The following is a 17,439-nucleotide window of genomic DNA, read 5'->3' on the forward strand; positions in this document are numbered from 1 at the left end:
CAAAGTAAAACTCCTGATCTTCCTCCTTAAACCTACTCTTCCCACAGTCTTCATTTCAGTAAATGGCAAGTCCATTCTTCTAACTGCCCAAGTCAAAGTCCAGGTATCTACACGGTAGGCACTCAACATATTGGATTCTAACAAGTGTTAATTTCTATAGGACAACTCCTTTTTCTTATTAAATTCTCAAAAAATTCTTCTGAAATGTTCTGACTTAAATTCTCTGAACACTCTTACATACTATGAGCTTTTGAATAAGAGAGCAGATGTGTGTACACAGTAGGTAGGAATGCTCTAAAATAGAGGTTGGCTAACCATAGCCAATGGGACAAATCTTGCCTGCCACTTGTTTTTTGCATGCCGTGCAATCTAATGTCAATCTTCAAATGTTTAGATGATTTAAATAAAACTCAAAAGAAGAGTAATACTTCATGACATGTGAAAATTATGAGAAGTCAATTTTAGTGTCCGTAAATAAAGTTTTATTGGGGGCACAGTAGGGCCCATTTATTGATATCGTCATATAGCAGCTTCTGTGACAGGCTGGCATAGTTAAGTAGTTATGATAGAGACTATAAAGCCCACAAAGCCTAAAATATTTATTATCTCTAAATATTAACTTACTCTAGAGAATAAGTTTGCTGATCCCTCTTCTAAGGTATCTTATATTTAAAAGGCAAACAGTAAAACTGAAGTTTGAACAAAGTTAAACTAGAGCATTATTTTTAATATTGCTGCTACTATTGCACAAGATACACCCATGAAGCAAGGTGCATTTATATTAGGATGGGCTTTCAGTATTATATAAAAGCAGATCTCTCATTCCTCTAATTATTAATATTTAATATTGATGGTGATATTCATTCATCACCCCACAGAGCAGTCCCATCTTAACGGACAGGATACAGAATAGGTAAGCCTTGAAAAATACTAAAAAGGAAATATATGAGAAAGGGAAGTAAATAGGACCCATTAATAGAACTCATATCAAAGTATGTGTATCACATAATTAGTCAAACCTCTAAATATCATGTTTAACAACAGTGGGAAATTAGTATAATGTGAATCTCTTTGAATCTCATCAGTAGGATTATACTAAAGTGTACTCTTTTATAATTTATGTCTCCTATAAATTACAGTGTTGAATCTTTGAGAGTGTGAGAAACATTATGATAAGATCACATTTTTTTATGGCCATACTACACAGCATGTGGGGTCTTAGTTCCCTGAACAAGGATTTAACCCATGCCCTCTGCACTGGAAGTGGGTAGTCTTAACCACTGGACCACCAGGGAAGTCCCATTTTTATACAAGATTCAAAACAAAGGTATTTTGTCATTGCTTCAAATTTGTAGAAAAGCATTTAAAAAAATTTTAAAACTATTCAAAATCACCTCCTAATCAAAACTGACTTTTCTTCTCTTGTACAGTTTCACCCTGAGGATAATTACATGCAGGAGTAATATATCATACGCTGCAATCAAACTTACAGGAAGGAGTGACGAGGTGGGGACAAACACTTAAGTTACCCCAGTGACATGCAGCACAATAATGCTATCTTCACAGAACATTATAATATATTGCCTCTTATTAACTGGTCCTTCCGACACAATCAATTGCTTCTTCTGCTTTGTTGCCTTTGATATTTGATGTCTGTGTCTCTCTGAGAAACTGGTAACAGTTCATTCTCAAACGTCATACTTCCAACAACTTTACTGCTTCTATCTTCTTAGCATCTTTTAAAGGAACTTGGATTCTTCCTGTAAAGTCTCAGCTGTGTGCCTGTTATTAAGATTTTCTGAAATTTTTCCAACAACTCCCTCTGTTGGATATTCGCCTGCCAGTCTTTAATAGCAGCCATGGTCTTCCCAAGTTCCAGTATGAGGAAATAATACTCGTAAAATTACGAGAATAATTGCAAAAATTTATTTTGTTATTTGAGTCCATTTCCTTACTCCCTATCAGTTTCCTTTTAGGCATGCCAATAACATGAAGTCACAGATATTCTGCTCTAATTCAGTGACAGAATTCTAAGAAGCTCAGAGGACTTGACAGATATAAGTCATCATATTACATTTTGTGTGAAAAGCGACATTAAGTCTGTTTCATGGATGAAGATCTAATAAAGGAAGATGAATTCACATTCTTGATTTCAAACAATAAGAAAGGAAATTTCTGAAATCTTAATTCCGGAAACTGTATCTCTAGATAAACACACTTTTAGTATATTAATATTCGCAAAATATTTAATGATGTTTTCTTGGTCTTAGCATATATTTTACAGAACTATCCTAGTATGCCGGCCTCTGTTCATTTCATGGGAGTAGATTGTAAAATGGTGAGTTGGAACACTGATGTCAAGGTTTTATTTCTCTGATAAATTCAAGGTAAAAATAAACATTTAGCATGTCATCTCTGCTGCTTTTTCCTTTCCCACAACTATTCTATTGTATACCTTAGGTCCTATCTTGCTTGATTTTTTTCCCCAGAGAAAAATTCTTTCAATACTTACTCAACCATTATCTTCTTCCTTTGTAAGCTAAAGTTCTTTCTATTTAGATTATTGGTAATAATAGGAAATATTTGCGTAGTAAACAAACATTGCTTTTGGTGTTTTACTTATATTAACCCACATAATATAACTACCCTATGAGGTAGGTACTCTTATTTTCTCCATTTTACACAAAAGAAAACTGAGTAAAGCAAGTTGTGAAAGGTTACACACTAGTAAGAGGTGAATCTAGGATTCAAATTCAAGTAGTCTGAGCTCTTAACCACTATGTTATGCTGCCTCACAAACAGTTTTTATGAGCAAAGCTACTTTTCTAGTGAAAGCTTTAATTAGACATATAATTTACCATAAAAAGTATATTTGTACTCGTGTGCTTACTGATATGATTGATCTCTTTTCCCCATCACGACCCCGCTAAAAGCTGAGAACTTGTTCTGATGCAGAGTAAGCATGCAGTTAAGAAATTATTTAAGGGAAAATAAAGATAGGATTTCATTTATGGGTTCTTCATATATGAAATGTTTCTTTTTGCCTTGTGCTTGAAATTCCTAAATCCCCACCTCAAAGAGCAATGTTCGCTTCACTCTACAGTGTTGCTTTGTGGAATAGGGGCCTAACAACATGATTTTTAAATGCAATGTCACCTATTGCTCTAATCATCTAAATGGTCTAATGCTATACCAGTTACTTTTCAACTGGGATAATTATACTAAGGAGCTTTTCCTTTTATTGTATAAATAAAACAGAGGATAAATGTCTTGGGTAAGTGGGGAGATTTGGACTTTCAAGTAATTAGAATTATACAAAAAAGGGACTCTCACATGAAAGAATATGCAATTGAGGCGTTCACACAAGGGCTGGCAATGATCAAAGGGTCATGTTAGGACTTTTAACACAATGGCTTTTGAATTCTCCTCAAACTCTGAGATACTGTGATTTCTCTATTATTATATAGTAATTTTATATAAAACCTCAGGCCAACTCAAGGATAAGGCACAGCACTAACAAATATCTATGACAAAAAAAATTTCTCGATGTCTTGATTATCAGATACATACTATGTGCTAAGTTGTTCAGTCATATCCAACTTTGTGGCCCCCTGGATCTTAGCTCACCAAGCTCCTCTGTCCATGGAATTTTCCAGGCAAGAATACTAGAGTGGGTTAGCATTTCCTTCTCCAGGGGATCTTCTGGACCCAGGGATTCAACCTGAGTCTCTTAGGTCTCCTGCATTGGCAGGAGGCTTCTTTATCACTGGCACCACCTGGGAAACCCTGAATTATAAGTATTGACTGAAAAGGTTTCTGAATGACAAAACTGGAACTTGGTGCTTCACAGCAGTTTAAATTTTACATACAAATAATGGTACTAGGTTTGCAGCTTACATTGGGATTTCAAAAAACAAAACAAAAACCAGGGCATAGAAACAATCTTCAAAAATACTGATGTTAGTCTTATTGGGAATGTACATTTGAGTAAGTGCCAGTTTTCAAAAGGATCTACTTTTAGAAAGCCTCGATACATGATTTTATGGCACGTATTTGTTGATAGTTGTCCTATGAATTTTGGCTTCTAAGGAATCTCTGTTGCTGTTTTTCATCTCCAGAGATAGTACTACTCTAGCTGTTCTAAGAAAGAGATTAAAATAACATAGTTCCAGTTTATCTATCCTTCTTTGTAAAGCGAATCCTCTGCTCTAGCCAGGAAGGTTTTCTTCATTTTATCTTTCTCATAGCTTGATCATACATTTCCTTTTCTTTCTTACTCCCATTGGTAATGTCTTCTCTCCAAATCTAAGTTCTATTTCTCTCCTTCAATTCTAGCTTAAATTCTACTTGTACAAAAATTTTACTGATTGCTCATTTCTCGCTTAATTTTTACCTTTAAAGAATTTTTTTGGTCTAAATTGGCTGAACATTTCTGGTACTAAGTTTATATCACTTTGATTTGTCAGGTGACTATTTTAGGAATACACGTAGTTTAGCATTTATTCAGTAAAGCCCAAGATGCTTGATAAACACTTGTTAAATTGATCAAAGACTCTAAATGTTTTTTAGCAAACTGGTAGGTCATAAATGTGCCCAAGCCCTAAGACATATACTACTCAAAATTGGATAATGCACAGTAAATATAAACTCCAGGTAAAAAGAAGTATTACTAACAACTATCCTGAATGCTACATATTTGGGCCATTTCAAGCCATATTCCAAAAATTTTAAACTTGCAAAGGAACAAAATAAGTAGATTCAGACAGGATATCAGGAGAGGTACTTAATGCAATCACTCATAATTCACATATAAACTGTAGACACTCTTATTCTCAGTCATTTGCCCATGCACTAAATTAGTAGTGGGAACATGTTGACTAACATCCTTAATTTTTAAACATATCCATCAAGTATGTTAATAGCTAACAACAGGTATCAGAGTACAACGATTAGCAGCAGAAATACTTGGGATTATCACATTAAATTAGAGGTAACAGGTAATATTATTAAATAAATGTGGAAGAAAAAGTTAAAGGAAAAAAAGGACATTTAATGAGGATCTACAAAGATGCCAGGCTCTACATGAGATCCTTTTACATGCATTATTGTCACTTACTAGTTTGGATAACCCTGGGTAAATCAATTAATTGATTTGTCCCAGTTTCTCCATATTTAAAATGGATACAACACTAGTTAGTACCTACCTCATATGGTTGTTTTGAAGACTAAATGAATTAAAATTAAATGGGTTTAAAATAGCTCCTGACACATAGTAAGTGCTATATATATTTGCTAATTATTATCATTGACTACTTTTATTATCTCAATTATTAGAAGAAACAACCTGGAGAGGTATGCATGAGCTAACTGAGTGGATGGGTAAACTGAAGTTTGAACAGTTTAATTTGCTTTAACTTCATAATTAGTTAGTGGTAGAAGTAAGATTCAAATTCATGTCTCTCTGACTCTACAGTGTTAGTATCATATATATATATATAATATGAGAAAGGTACATTACATGCCAACATATTTAGACAAAGGTAAGACATGAAAACATACTTCCCATGTCCAGAACTATTTCAAAAAAATGAGAAAAAGAGATCCTTCAAAAACCATAAAATATGACCTTATTTGACCATGCTGCTAAGTCACTTCAGTCGTATCCGACTCTGTGTGACCCCATAGATGGAAGCCCACCAGGCTCCCCCTTCCCTGGGATTGTCCAGGCAAGAACAGTGGAGTGGGTTGCCATTTCCTTCTCCATATTTGACCATAAAGGGACAGTATATTTTATTGAATATGGTTTTAAAAATTTCCAGTATAAGTTTCTAGTATTCTGCTTTCTTATCAATTTCAAAGTTTAGTTATCCTATTTATAGAGAAAAATTCTAATCTCAAAATTTTATTGCAATATAGTTACTTTTAGTTTTACCATGTATAATAGGTAATTTAGTCATAATTTTAGAATTACAAAATAAATATTCATACAGTTCTACAGTATCAGTATATGAATTTTAGGGAAATAATCTATTCTAGAGAATATTGATATGCACTTGAAAGCAACTATGTAATTTAAATGACCTGCAAAAGTGATCAAATTTCTTCCAAAAACAGAAATTATTGGACATGATGTTTTGCTATGCTTCTGCTATAATGTAAAAGAGTTCTTTTGATCCTTACTTAAAATGTTCAGTATTAACTATAAAGTGGTACTTTTAAATGTAAATTTTCACGAGTAACAAATAAAAAATAACTCAGGAACTCAGGTCAATTATGTCTCTTTCCTTTTATTTACACAGTATTCTTATTTTTTAAGCATTACAATGTAAGAAATGATTGATGACCACATACAATGATAGTTGTCATTAGTATACCCACACCTAAAGTTATGAAATATATAAATATTTGCAGAAAGGCTTAGATAGCAATCTGTTCCAAATAAACATAAACATTTTAAGCTATAAACAAAATATGTATTGTGAAGTTCATAATCTTTTCCTAGAAATTCATCCTTTGTACCAGATTATTTTATCGCTGACAGTTGTTTTGTCAGATGCCTCTTAAAAACCCTTTTAAATGAATATCTTTTACATCAAATTTATAATTTCCTGACATTTTGTAATTCTTCCTTTAGTCTGATTACTTCATAATGACAAATTTGATCAGGACACTTTTTAGGAGGTACTACTAAGAAAAATATTTAAGACTGAAACAATGTTTAACAAATCCAATAATTTGATCAATTTTGAAAGTTCAAAATTTTATATATTATTTATATGAGGGATCTTTTATTTTTATTATTCTATATTGTCTACTGAGACAATGGGGTAATACATTTTTCTGTGGAAGAAAAGTGTTCTTTCCTTGTTCCTTCTAAGATTAAACATTTAAGAAATGAAACTCAACATCATTTCAAATTACTAAAGAACAAATGGTAAAAATAAATTTAAAAAGTCAGCTAAAAACATGAATAAAGATGACTAATTTTCATCTAATAGACCAGAGGTTGGCAAACTTTTTCTGCAAAGGATCAGACAGCAAATATTTCAGGCTTTGCATGCTTCTATGGTTTTCATTCAACTATTATATTCTGCTATCATAGCCATTGGCAATAGATCAGTGAAGGAGTGTGACTATGTTCAAATAAAATTTTACTTATGGACATCGAAATCCAAATTTCAAATGGCTCTCATATGTCACAAAATATCATTTTCCTTTTGATTTCTTTCAGTCATCTAATGAAGAAATCAAAATACACTCTTAGTTCACGACTCACACACAAAAAATATAACAGGCCGAATTTGGCCTTCGGGCCATAGTTTGCTGACCCATGCAACAGACTGAGTTGAGAACAGGGATCATGTCTTATTCATTTTTTAACTCCAGCATGGCATCAGAGACATATCAAGGATTAAAAATAAAAAAATCTGATAAATGAATAAATAAGTGAGACTTAAGATGAATGCTAGGATTTTACTTTACTCTTTAATTCATAATCATAATAGTATATTACTATACAACCCTTTACTCTGGTGTAGCTTAGCACTATGAAAGTGCTAAAACTTAATTTTACATAACAAATATTAAATAGTGTAATATTTTCTAATTTACCAAAACGTAATATCAAACATTTCTTTGTAATTATATATATGTTCTTTTTAAAATAAATGTTTTTTCATCTTTTATTTTCTTCTAGACATTAATTCTAAAAGACCTTCACTTTACCTCACTTATACATCCTTAATTATATTTTTACTTTTTAAGAATAATGAAAGATTCTTCATGTAATAATACCTATTTTGGATATATAAACTTCTAAGTGATAGTGGAACATGAAGAGATAATACTCTGTATACCAATGAGTTCTTATGTTCTATATAATTACAAATTTCTATTACTTCCATTTCACCTGTGTCAACAGATTATCCAACCTTTATCAGTTCACAGAAAACACAATTTATTACTAAAAAAATAAGCTTTTTATACCAAATAAAACTCTAAAAAGTTGTACAGTAGGGATTATTATGTTACTATATGTAAGCTTTGATAATATCTCATGTTTAGTGGAAGGGGGGGTGACCAGCAGGCATGTGACTATTAGATGAACCACATTCTAAGATATGGTGCCAAAAAGCAGAAACAAATTCATAATTTAGAAAAGTCAATTCTGATTTCCTTATTTCTATAAAATATATAAATAGGATACACTTTACTGAAGTTGCTATTCCATTTTTCGGTTCTGGATCTGGGTAAGTCTATTAAACTTTTCGTTTTCTCTAAGGTTCATACCCAGTGACAATAAATTTAGATTGCTTTATTTTAATCATTCAATTCAATATTTTTCACCTTCCCTTTTTTTTAAACAACCCACCAACAATTTGTACTTTGTAGAGCAAACTAATTACTGACAATAACTGACTTAAGGGAGAAATTTTATATTATTTTACCCTCATCACTAATACTTGTGTTTTCCGTCAATAACTTCTGATTCTATTTAAAAAGATTTGCCAACAGTTGTATATAGGCACATATGGTTTATCAATATGTTTCTCTTTTAAGGCACAATTATCTAAGACAAATAAGATAAAGATAAGTAACTATATTCTTACAGGCACAAATTACATTTCAGGATTACTAGCTGACATCCCAGTGCTATGTTTTAGATATTATAAGAATTGCAACTATTTAAAGATTAGAAGAAATTAGTAGAATTATTTTTCAGTGGTCAGATGGCTTTTACAGTTATTTTTCAAAGGCTTAACAGTGCTATGGACTTTTGCTGTAGATAACCATACTCTCTGTGTATGTATATGTGTGTATAAAAATATGAAATAAAGTAAATCCATTAAAGATCAAGATAATTACAATCAGGTAAGTCACTTGTTTTCAAAAACAGATATTAGAGAAGACATAATTACATGTATTTTAAACTCATTAAAAACAACCCTAATACAAATTTTAGCCAGCAACTGCTATAGGCATATACAAATCCAAAAGCATCTCTAGGGTTTTCTGAAAAACTTCAATGAATAATTGAATTTATTCAATTTCTGATATAATGCCATATACAAGGTAATGGAAAGACACAGATTCTTGTCAACAGCAAAAAAAAAAAAAAAAAGAAGAAACGTTGGGGGCTAAATCGATACTAGAATGACAGAATTTCAAGACCTCTGGTTTATATGGAGATAGAAAAGATAAAATATGAAGCTTACTACATCAAAATATTTAAAAACTTAACACGATCACAAAGTGTGCATGGATAATACTTCAGTATTTGACTGTTTTTGTCCATCTGATATTTATATATAAAAAAATACCACTAATTTGTCCACTTTGGTAGTTATATAATAACTAATTTTAAAAAGTTAACCCTTTATTAACTAAAAGATAAAAATATCTTTTAGTATTCTTAGCAAAAATAGTTCTCAATGAATCCTCACAGCTACCCTGGTAGACAGGCATTTTCATTTCCCTCACCTTACTGGAAACTGAGGCATAGAATGGTTTAATGACGAGTGTATGGTCACCGCATCGTTAAGTAGCAGAGCCAGAATTTAAAAGTGTGAATTTGCAACCTAGTGTTCTGGAATAAACTTGAAACTCTAGGGAATACAAAATACTCTGTGATGCACATTATTTTCTCACAATTAAAAATAATATTGTTAACTGATTATGAATGAATTCTATGGTAACTTTTTTCTACTTTATGATATAAAAATAATATTATGAAAATATAAAATCATTACATAAACAATAGGGATATATAAAACCAAAGTTATTTACTTAAAACACTTAACACAACACTCAAACTTCAAAAATTAAGTTCTTCACATATGTAGGTGATTTTCTCACAAACAAAACATAAACATACCTCTAGAGGAGATGGATTACGTCCAATTTTGTATTTTTAAGTTAGTCTCACAGTTTAAAAGAAATGAAAAAATTGGCCAAAGGATCCTTTCCCCTAAGGACTCAAGAGCTATGTAAGAATGACTTCTTTTTTAAAAAAATTAATTTATTTATTTTAGTTGGAGGCTAATTACTTTACAATATTGTAGTGGTTTTTGTCATATATTGACATGAATCAGCCATGGGTGTACATGTGTCCCGCATTCTGACACATGTATATGTTTCCTTCCACCTTCTTTTTTAAGTACTGGAAGCTAACAATCTTCCAATACAACTCTATTCTGATTGCTTTAAAACAAAATCATTATATTTATAAGCCTAGTTATAATAGTATTTCCAAAATTTCTGTGATTTTTACATAGAAAAATAGAAATTATTTTACAATTTGTTAAAACAATTTACATTTTCACATACTAGAACAGTGGTACCCAAAGTCTGGAAGCATGGTTTATGGGCCTCAACATGTGCATTACCTGGGGCCTTACCAGAAACACAAATTCTTGGGACCCACTGCAGATTTACTGCTGAATCAGAAACACTGTGGGTAGGATGCAGCAATCAGTTTTACCTTTGATGGGGGTACAGGCTAAAGTTAGAAAACTCCTATATTAGAGTAAGTAGGACAATAATTATTTAATAGGTACACAGCAAAAATATCTTGCTGTGAATAAGACAGTAGACACAATGGGATACTGACTTGAAAATTAAAAAAAAAGAAAACAAAACAGCTAACAGTAAGTTGAAATTCGGCCAAGAAACACTTTTTGAAAAGTGAGCGAAACAATGTCTAAGTATGAACATGAGTCTGCATATGACTCTAAAGTTATAGCTGAAGTTTATAGCTGCTTTAAAAACAAAGACTTTTCCCCTCGTATCACTGAGTGCTGTCTATTCTTCATTCTTTCCCTAACTTTTTTTTTTTTTCCTGTGCAAGGTTGAAGGTGATTCTTAAGGCATAGTCTAGATACTAATTTTGCTTCTTGGCTTATTAAATTCTGCATTTAAATTCACATTTAAAATTATGTAATATATAACTTTCTCACCAAATACTATAAAATTGGTCTAAATATGCTATTACAGTCATTCTACTTGAGACCAATGACAAGGGTATCAAAAGAAAAAAGGAATCAGATACATTTTGAATTACATTAACACAGCACATCAGACCAGATGCCATGCTGAGTCAGAGTTCTGCTATCACTGCCTTTAGCAATATATGCCTGAAATTCAGCCGATATCACAGACCACTGAGCAAATGCAAGATTACCTTCTGGACCAATTCAATCTTTCTCATTTTAGATAATATCTAGTTTAAGTCAAAAGAAAAGAAGTCAAGAAACTTTTTAAAAAAAATGTAAATATTCAACCACTGCAAAATGTTCACATTCTTAGAACCACAGATGTCGTTTCTGTCTAGCAAAATTACAAAAACCATATAAAAATAATTAAAAGGATTAAAAATAACATGAATAGTCTACTTCTTGAATATCAGAAAAGTATATACTATCTCACCTCTGGAGTGACATCTCGTGGTGCAAACCCTGTTCCTCCAGTTGTTAATATCAAATTAAGTTCCTTTTCATCACACCAATCTATCAGGGTTTCCTGAAAGAAAATGATAATATTGTCACGTGCAGAAGGACTTGCTTGCCTACTCAAAACATCCACATACTATAATACTTTGTATTCAGTGAGGAAACAGATTCAACACTCATGAGAAAAATCTGAAGCACAATTCATGGAACAGTCCCACTATTAATCAAAGACACTGAAGTTTGGGGTATTTATTTTATTGATCATAGAAAATGAAGATGCAATTATCGAATTCTTGCAAGTAAATGAAACACAGTAAACAGCATAAATATTTTATAATTAATGCTCATTATGTCTTTAAATAGGATGTCTGAAGATATTTTCAGCCATTCAAAATATATTCAGGTTAAAAAAGTTGAGCACTGTGTAATTAAATGATCTCACTATTTAATAAGTATAGCAATCCTGTTAGGTAAATATTCATACTTCAATTTTACATTTAAGGAAACAGACTCATTCATTTTTTTTTTAAATTAATGGACTCAGAGAGATCAAGAAATGCACTTGCTCACAGGCTCATGAACTAGAAGGGGAAATATTTAGAATTTAAACTTAGATCTGTTGGACCATCAAGACATGTTCCTCTATATTCTGCCTGTGATTGACTCAATATTTTTTTTTTCTTTTGGCTAGTTTCAAGTTGTTTAAGGAAGTTTTACATTTTTGAGAATTTATTTTACATAGTTGCCCTAAGGGAAAGGTGTAGGAATAAATGATTGCTTAAAGTTACTTTTTTCCCCATGCCAACACTATGACACTTAGTTGAGATTAGAGTTACATACCACAGAATTCTGCAGTTGGTAGAGACCTCGGTAGATTTGCCTCTTCAATTTACAGATAAAACAACTGAAGTGCAATGTAGTTAAATAATTTACTCAAAGTCACCTGGTTAATTTTGCAAAGAATAGGACAAGAATCTCTGCTATAGAGGATCTCTCTCTCTATTGCTAGTTCTGTTCATCCATCCTACATTTTAACTATGAACTGCTTATTTAAATTGTAATTAAATACTTGTTTTGGTATTTTACCGTTTCATTTCTTTTATACAATCCAGGTCCAAAATTTAATAATACAATTATATCATTTATGTGTTGATCATCAGATGTGAAACACCAGTAACAGGCTGATAAGGAGTTAGTCGCTCAGTTGTGTCCGACTCTGCGACCCCATGGACTGTAGCCCCCAGGCTCCTCTGTCCATGGAATTCTCCAGGCAAGAATACTGGAGTGGGTAACCATTCTCTTCTCCAGGGAATCATCCTGACTCAGGGATCAAAGCCAAGTTTCCTGCATTGCAGGCAGATTCTTTACTGCCTGAGTCACCAGGGAAGCCCTAACAGGCTGATATACATATACATATGTGTGCATATATACATATATACATAAATATAAGTAAATAAGTAAGGTTGATACTTATATGTAAAATACAATGTTCTTAGTTCTCAAATTCATTGGTAACAAAAAATGCAGGATATTTATTCAGAAGGACAATTCAAGATTTTTAAATTATTTTCTTCCTATTCTCACTCACACCCCTAATACAGTTATAATTTTGTTCTGAGGAAAGCTCACATACAAATTATCAATGGTTATTGTAATAAAGGTGATTATGTGGTACTTTCATAAATCAAAGTGTTTATTTAAGAATTAGAAAAGCAAAAATACCCATCATTCCAGTGTACAACCAAAATTGAGAACCAGTTAAGAATATGTTCAAGTATTTGAAAAGTAATATTTTGTTGTCCAAAGTAGCTGTGTGATGTACAATAGTTTCAACTAAGCAAAAATTTTATTAGGACTTTGGACTTTTTAAGAGAAACTAGCAATCTTATCATTCATGCAACTGGTCTCCAAAACAGAAGGATTCCTTGTCAATCATTAACAGAGAAAATGAATATTCCAGGCATCTAGTAGTGATTTATTTATTTAACATATCAATTCATTTATTTAACAAGAGAATATTTCAGGGCATACTTTTATTTAGGCACTTCACTAGATAACAGGTTTGCAAAGATGAATAAGCTATAATCCCTGGCCTAAAGGGTTTAGTTAAGGGTTGCTCTGAGTCTGCAGTTGTGAAGAATTTTACTACTAAAGTATCACCTGTTTCACTGAGAGCTTGCTAGAAATATAGACTCGCAGGTCCCATCCAAGACCTACTGATTCAATATCTGCATTTTTAGAAAAACTCCTCAAAATGCTATTAGCACATTAAACTGGACTAAACCATGCTTTCTAACCATGTACCACTCAGAATATCGTGAATCTTTTCTTCTATCACGTTAGATCATCTGAAAGTGATTTATCTTGTCACATTTTTCTCTGCACCTAAAAGATACCTTTCATTTTGAAATATACTTTAATATTTGGCTACTACCAGGCAGAAAGTCATTGAGGATTTCTACATCAACCATCATTTTGAAAAATTCCTCTGCAGCTGCTGCAAAATTGAAGCTGAAGGAATTTTTTATTTTTAATGATTATTTTCCATTACATGAAAGGTGTTTCTTTAAAAACTTACTGCCTTGAACTTATAGGTTAGTATAGTAGAATTGAGTTGCATCAAAGAATTTCTGCCTCTCCATATCTAACAAAAATGAACAAAAAGAGTAAAAACTAGAGGAAAAAAACTTCCACCAGTAATGATCACATGGGAAAAAACATATAGCTCTATGTCATAAATCTCAAAAGTTGTGGTTAATGACAGAAATAAAATGTGTTTGAGACAGACAGGCTGAGACTCCTAATTCTGTTGTGCTCCCAAAAGTCATAATGGAGATCAAAAATCATAATAATTCTCACTAGTAACTTCAAATCAAGAGACATGTAAACTGGAAGAAATGATTTTTTTCATCTTAAAAGCATCTGCTGAGAGAAACAAATGAAACGAGCCGTGAAATCTCTGTGATCAGTTTGAATGTTCCAGGCACAAATGCACATTGAATCAGGGAACTGATCTGAATCTGAGTAATCTATTGTTCAGTCACGAAGTGGTGTCCAGCTTTTTGTGACTCCATAAACTGTAGCATGCAGGCTCCTCTCCACTCTCTCCTGCAATTTGCTCAAATTCATGTCCACTGAGTCGGTAATACCATGTAACCATCTCATCCTCTGCCACCCCGTTTTCCTTTTGCCTCCAATTTTTCCCAACATCTCCAATCTTTCCTAACATGGGCTTCCCTACTGGCTCACTGATAAAGAATATGCCTGCAATGCAGGAGACCTGGGTTCGATCCCTGGGGTGGCAAGATTCCCTGGAGAAGGGAAAGGATACCCACTCGAGTATTCTGGCCTGGGAATTCCATAGTCCATGGGTCGCAAAGAGTCAGACATGACTGAGCAACTTTCACTTTCACTTTCCAATCCTTCCCAACATCAGGGTCTTATCTATTCACTAAACTTATTGAGGTAATAATTTCATGATAAATATGTGAGTCATATCACGATGCTGCACACTTTAAATTTATACAGTGCTGTATGCCAATTAAATCTCAATAAAACTGGGATAAAAAACGGACTCTTCTGGTATTAGTTCACCATTCTGATAGCTAGTACCTTAATGTCTCATTTCTCCCTCATTTTTAACCATTTCAGGGGTTCCCTGGTAGCTCAGATGATAGCATTACAAAAAATGTAATGCTAATCATTACATTTAAACATTCCAATGTAATTCAGAAGAATAGGGTTGGATCCCTGATTGCGAAGATCCTTTGGAGTTGGAAATGGCCCTCCACTCCAGTATTCCTGCCTGGGAAATTCCATGGACAGAGGAGCCCTGGTGGGCTACTGTCCATGGGGTCACAAAAAGTCAGACATGCCTGAACACCTAACACTTTCACTTTTAGCCAGCTCAGAAACAAATTTTATACTCAACAACACTTCATATGCTATTGTGAAAGATTAAATATGACCATACATTCTTTATAGGTTCTCCTATCGAGAGGTGGATCTATTTCGCCAAGGTTTGCACCTTGGCTGGACTTGTGACTTTGGTCAACAGAATGGGGCAGAAGTCATGATGTTTGAGTTCTGAAGCCCGATGTCTAAAAGGACTTCACAGTTTCTGCCTTCTCTCTCTGGTAAATTTCTATTACCATGACTGGAAGTCCAGGTTAGATAATGGAAAGGTCAGAGATACTGTGGAGAGAAAGGCCTAGCAGAATAGAGAGCAGCAAGAACCTAGAAACCTAAGTGAGACCATCTTAGATTCTCTAGCCACAGCTGAGCTGATTAATTATTTCAGCCATATGAGTGATTCCAGGTAAGAGAAGATGATACACTACCTGAGCCAGGCAAATCCACAGATTCATTAGAATTAATAAGTCATTGTTGTCCTAAGTCACAAGATTTTGTGGTGGTTTTTAAGTAACAATAAAGTTACTACTTTCATAATTAGCATCTTTGCATCCTTCTCTTTTTCTGGCTATTTCCAATTCATATCTTACTAATCATAAGTTTATACACCCTTTATAATAAACTTCCACATAGCTTTGAAAGTGGACTTGACGTGAGTTACATATAAATAAATTGGCATAAAGTCTCAAGAAAGTGATTGCATCATTTAATCATTCACTTTGAGAAACAATCCAATGCCTAGCGTTGGCCAGGAAAATGGAGGTATGGGGCAAAAAGGGGGCATAACAAATGTCCTTGATATCAAAGAGCTCAGAAGTATGAATTAATTAATATAATGTACATCAATTTATCATGGTAAGTCCTATGAAAGAGGGGTGCCCATGTTAAGAAAATTTTTTCACAGTATTATATATTTTAAAATATATAATATTTTCTTCATAACTAGGATGAAAACATCACTCCACAAAAGTTTTGAAATATTTCTCTCTTGCCCAAGAGCAAAAATCCCAGTAAAGAGAAAAATGGGACAGTAATAGAGAGAAGAGGAAACAAGTTTGACAAGTCACCATTCTCTACATCCACCTGAAGTTGCATACTTAACTAGATCTAATTCTAAGATAATAGATTTTCTTCTTTTCGCTACTTTTATCGATGGAAACGAGTCACTAAATTAAGCAGACCTCACCAATATAAAACATTTGAGAAATATCATATTTTTATTCAGTTTATTAAATAGTTATGAAATAACCAACTAAAAAATTCCTGTCTGTGCATAATGAGACACGGTTTTCGGGTCATCTCAGTAAAGCCTCCTCTAATTCCTCCAGGCAATCTGTTCCCCATGTGTGTTCCTCCTCATTCCTTTGGAAAGCACTTTTCATAGTTTACTAAAACTTACATGTTCAAATGTCTCATCTCTGAGAGTGATCTTCAAAAGTTTGATCATGCATCTCTATCAGTAAACAATTGCTGAATGTTATTTTCATATTATTGGATGAAAGCATTTAGCATATCACACTTAAATAGAAATTTTAAAGAGAGATAAAGATGATACAATATTTTAAATTTTTTCATTTTACTTTATTAATTAAATGTGCAAAATAGTCTTCTCACTAATTTTTTGTAAAAGCAATGTGTTTAAATATTATTTTAGAAAATTAGAAAATCTTGGTTTGATATTTTACGATATAATATTTAAAAAGTAAGATATCATTTTAAAAGATAAGTAGAGGGAAACGGAAGAAGTCTTTACTAAATCATTACACATCATTTATTTTCAATCTCATCCATCAAACATGCAATGCATTTTTGAAATGGGATTAATAAGTTTCTGCCTTTTAAGATATTAATTCTTTCTACAAAGTAATTGGAAGATATTTCTTTAAAAATATTAACAAATGGGTTCAAAAGCCACTAAAACTCTTCAAATGGAAAAGTTTTAAATGGGTTAAAATTTTGTTTCCTAGATTTTTTTTAATGTATGCAGTTACTAGTTTATATAAGTGACACAGTATCATTTCCATTACCAAAGAGCTTAATATGAACAATTTTAATCATCCAAGTCTCTTAAGCATGTCTT

The 17,439-nt window shown here is 32.6% G+C and overlaps 1 protein-coding gene across 5 annotated transcripts in view; it reads right to left on the bottom strand.

Annotated features, from left to right (window-relative positions):
* Positions 1–17,439, bottom strand: part of GPHN (gephyrin) — a 546,447-nt gene that overhangs the window by 284,194 nt on the left and 244,814 nt on the right. For all 5 annotated transcript variants that reach the window (XM_088839525.1, XM_055436130.2, XM_055436132.2 and 2 more), the window contains exon 4: positions 11,425–11,517. In XM_088839525.1, the coding sequence (XP_088695651.1) occupies positions 11,425–11,517 (93 nt within the window). The remainder of the gene's footprint in view (positions 1–11,424; positions 11,518–17,439) is intronic.

Source organism: Moschus berezovskii, chromosome 9, assembly GCF_049115385.1.
Source record: "Moschus berezovskii isolate FMDL1 chromosome 9, NW_MosBer_1.0, whole genome shotgun sequence".
Taxonomy (NCBI): domain Eukaryota; kingdom Metazoa; phylum Chordata; class Mammalia; order Artiodactyla; family Moschidae; genus Moschus; species Moschus berezovskii.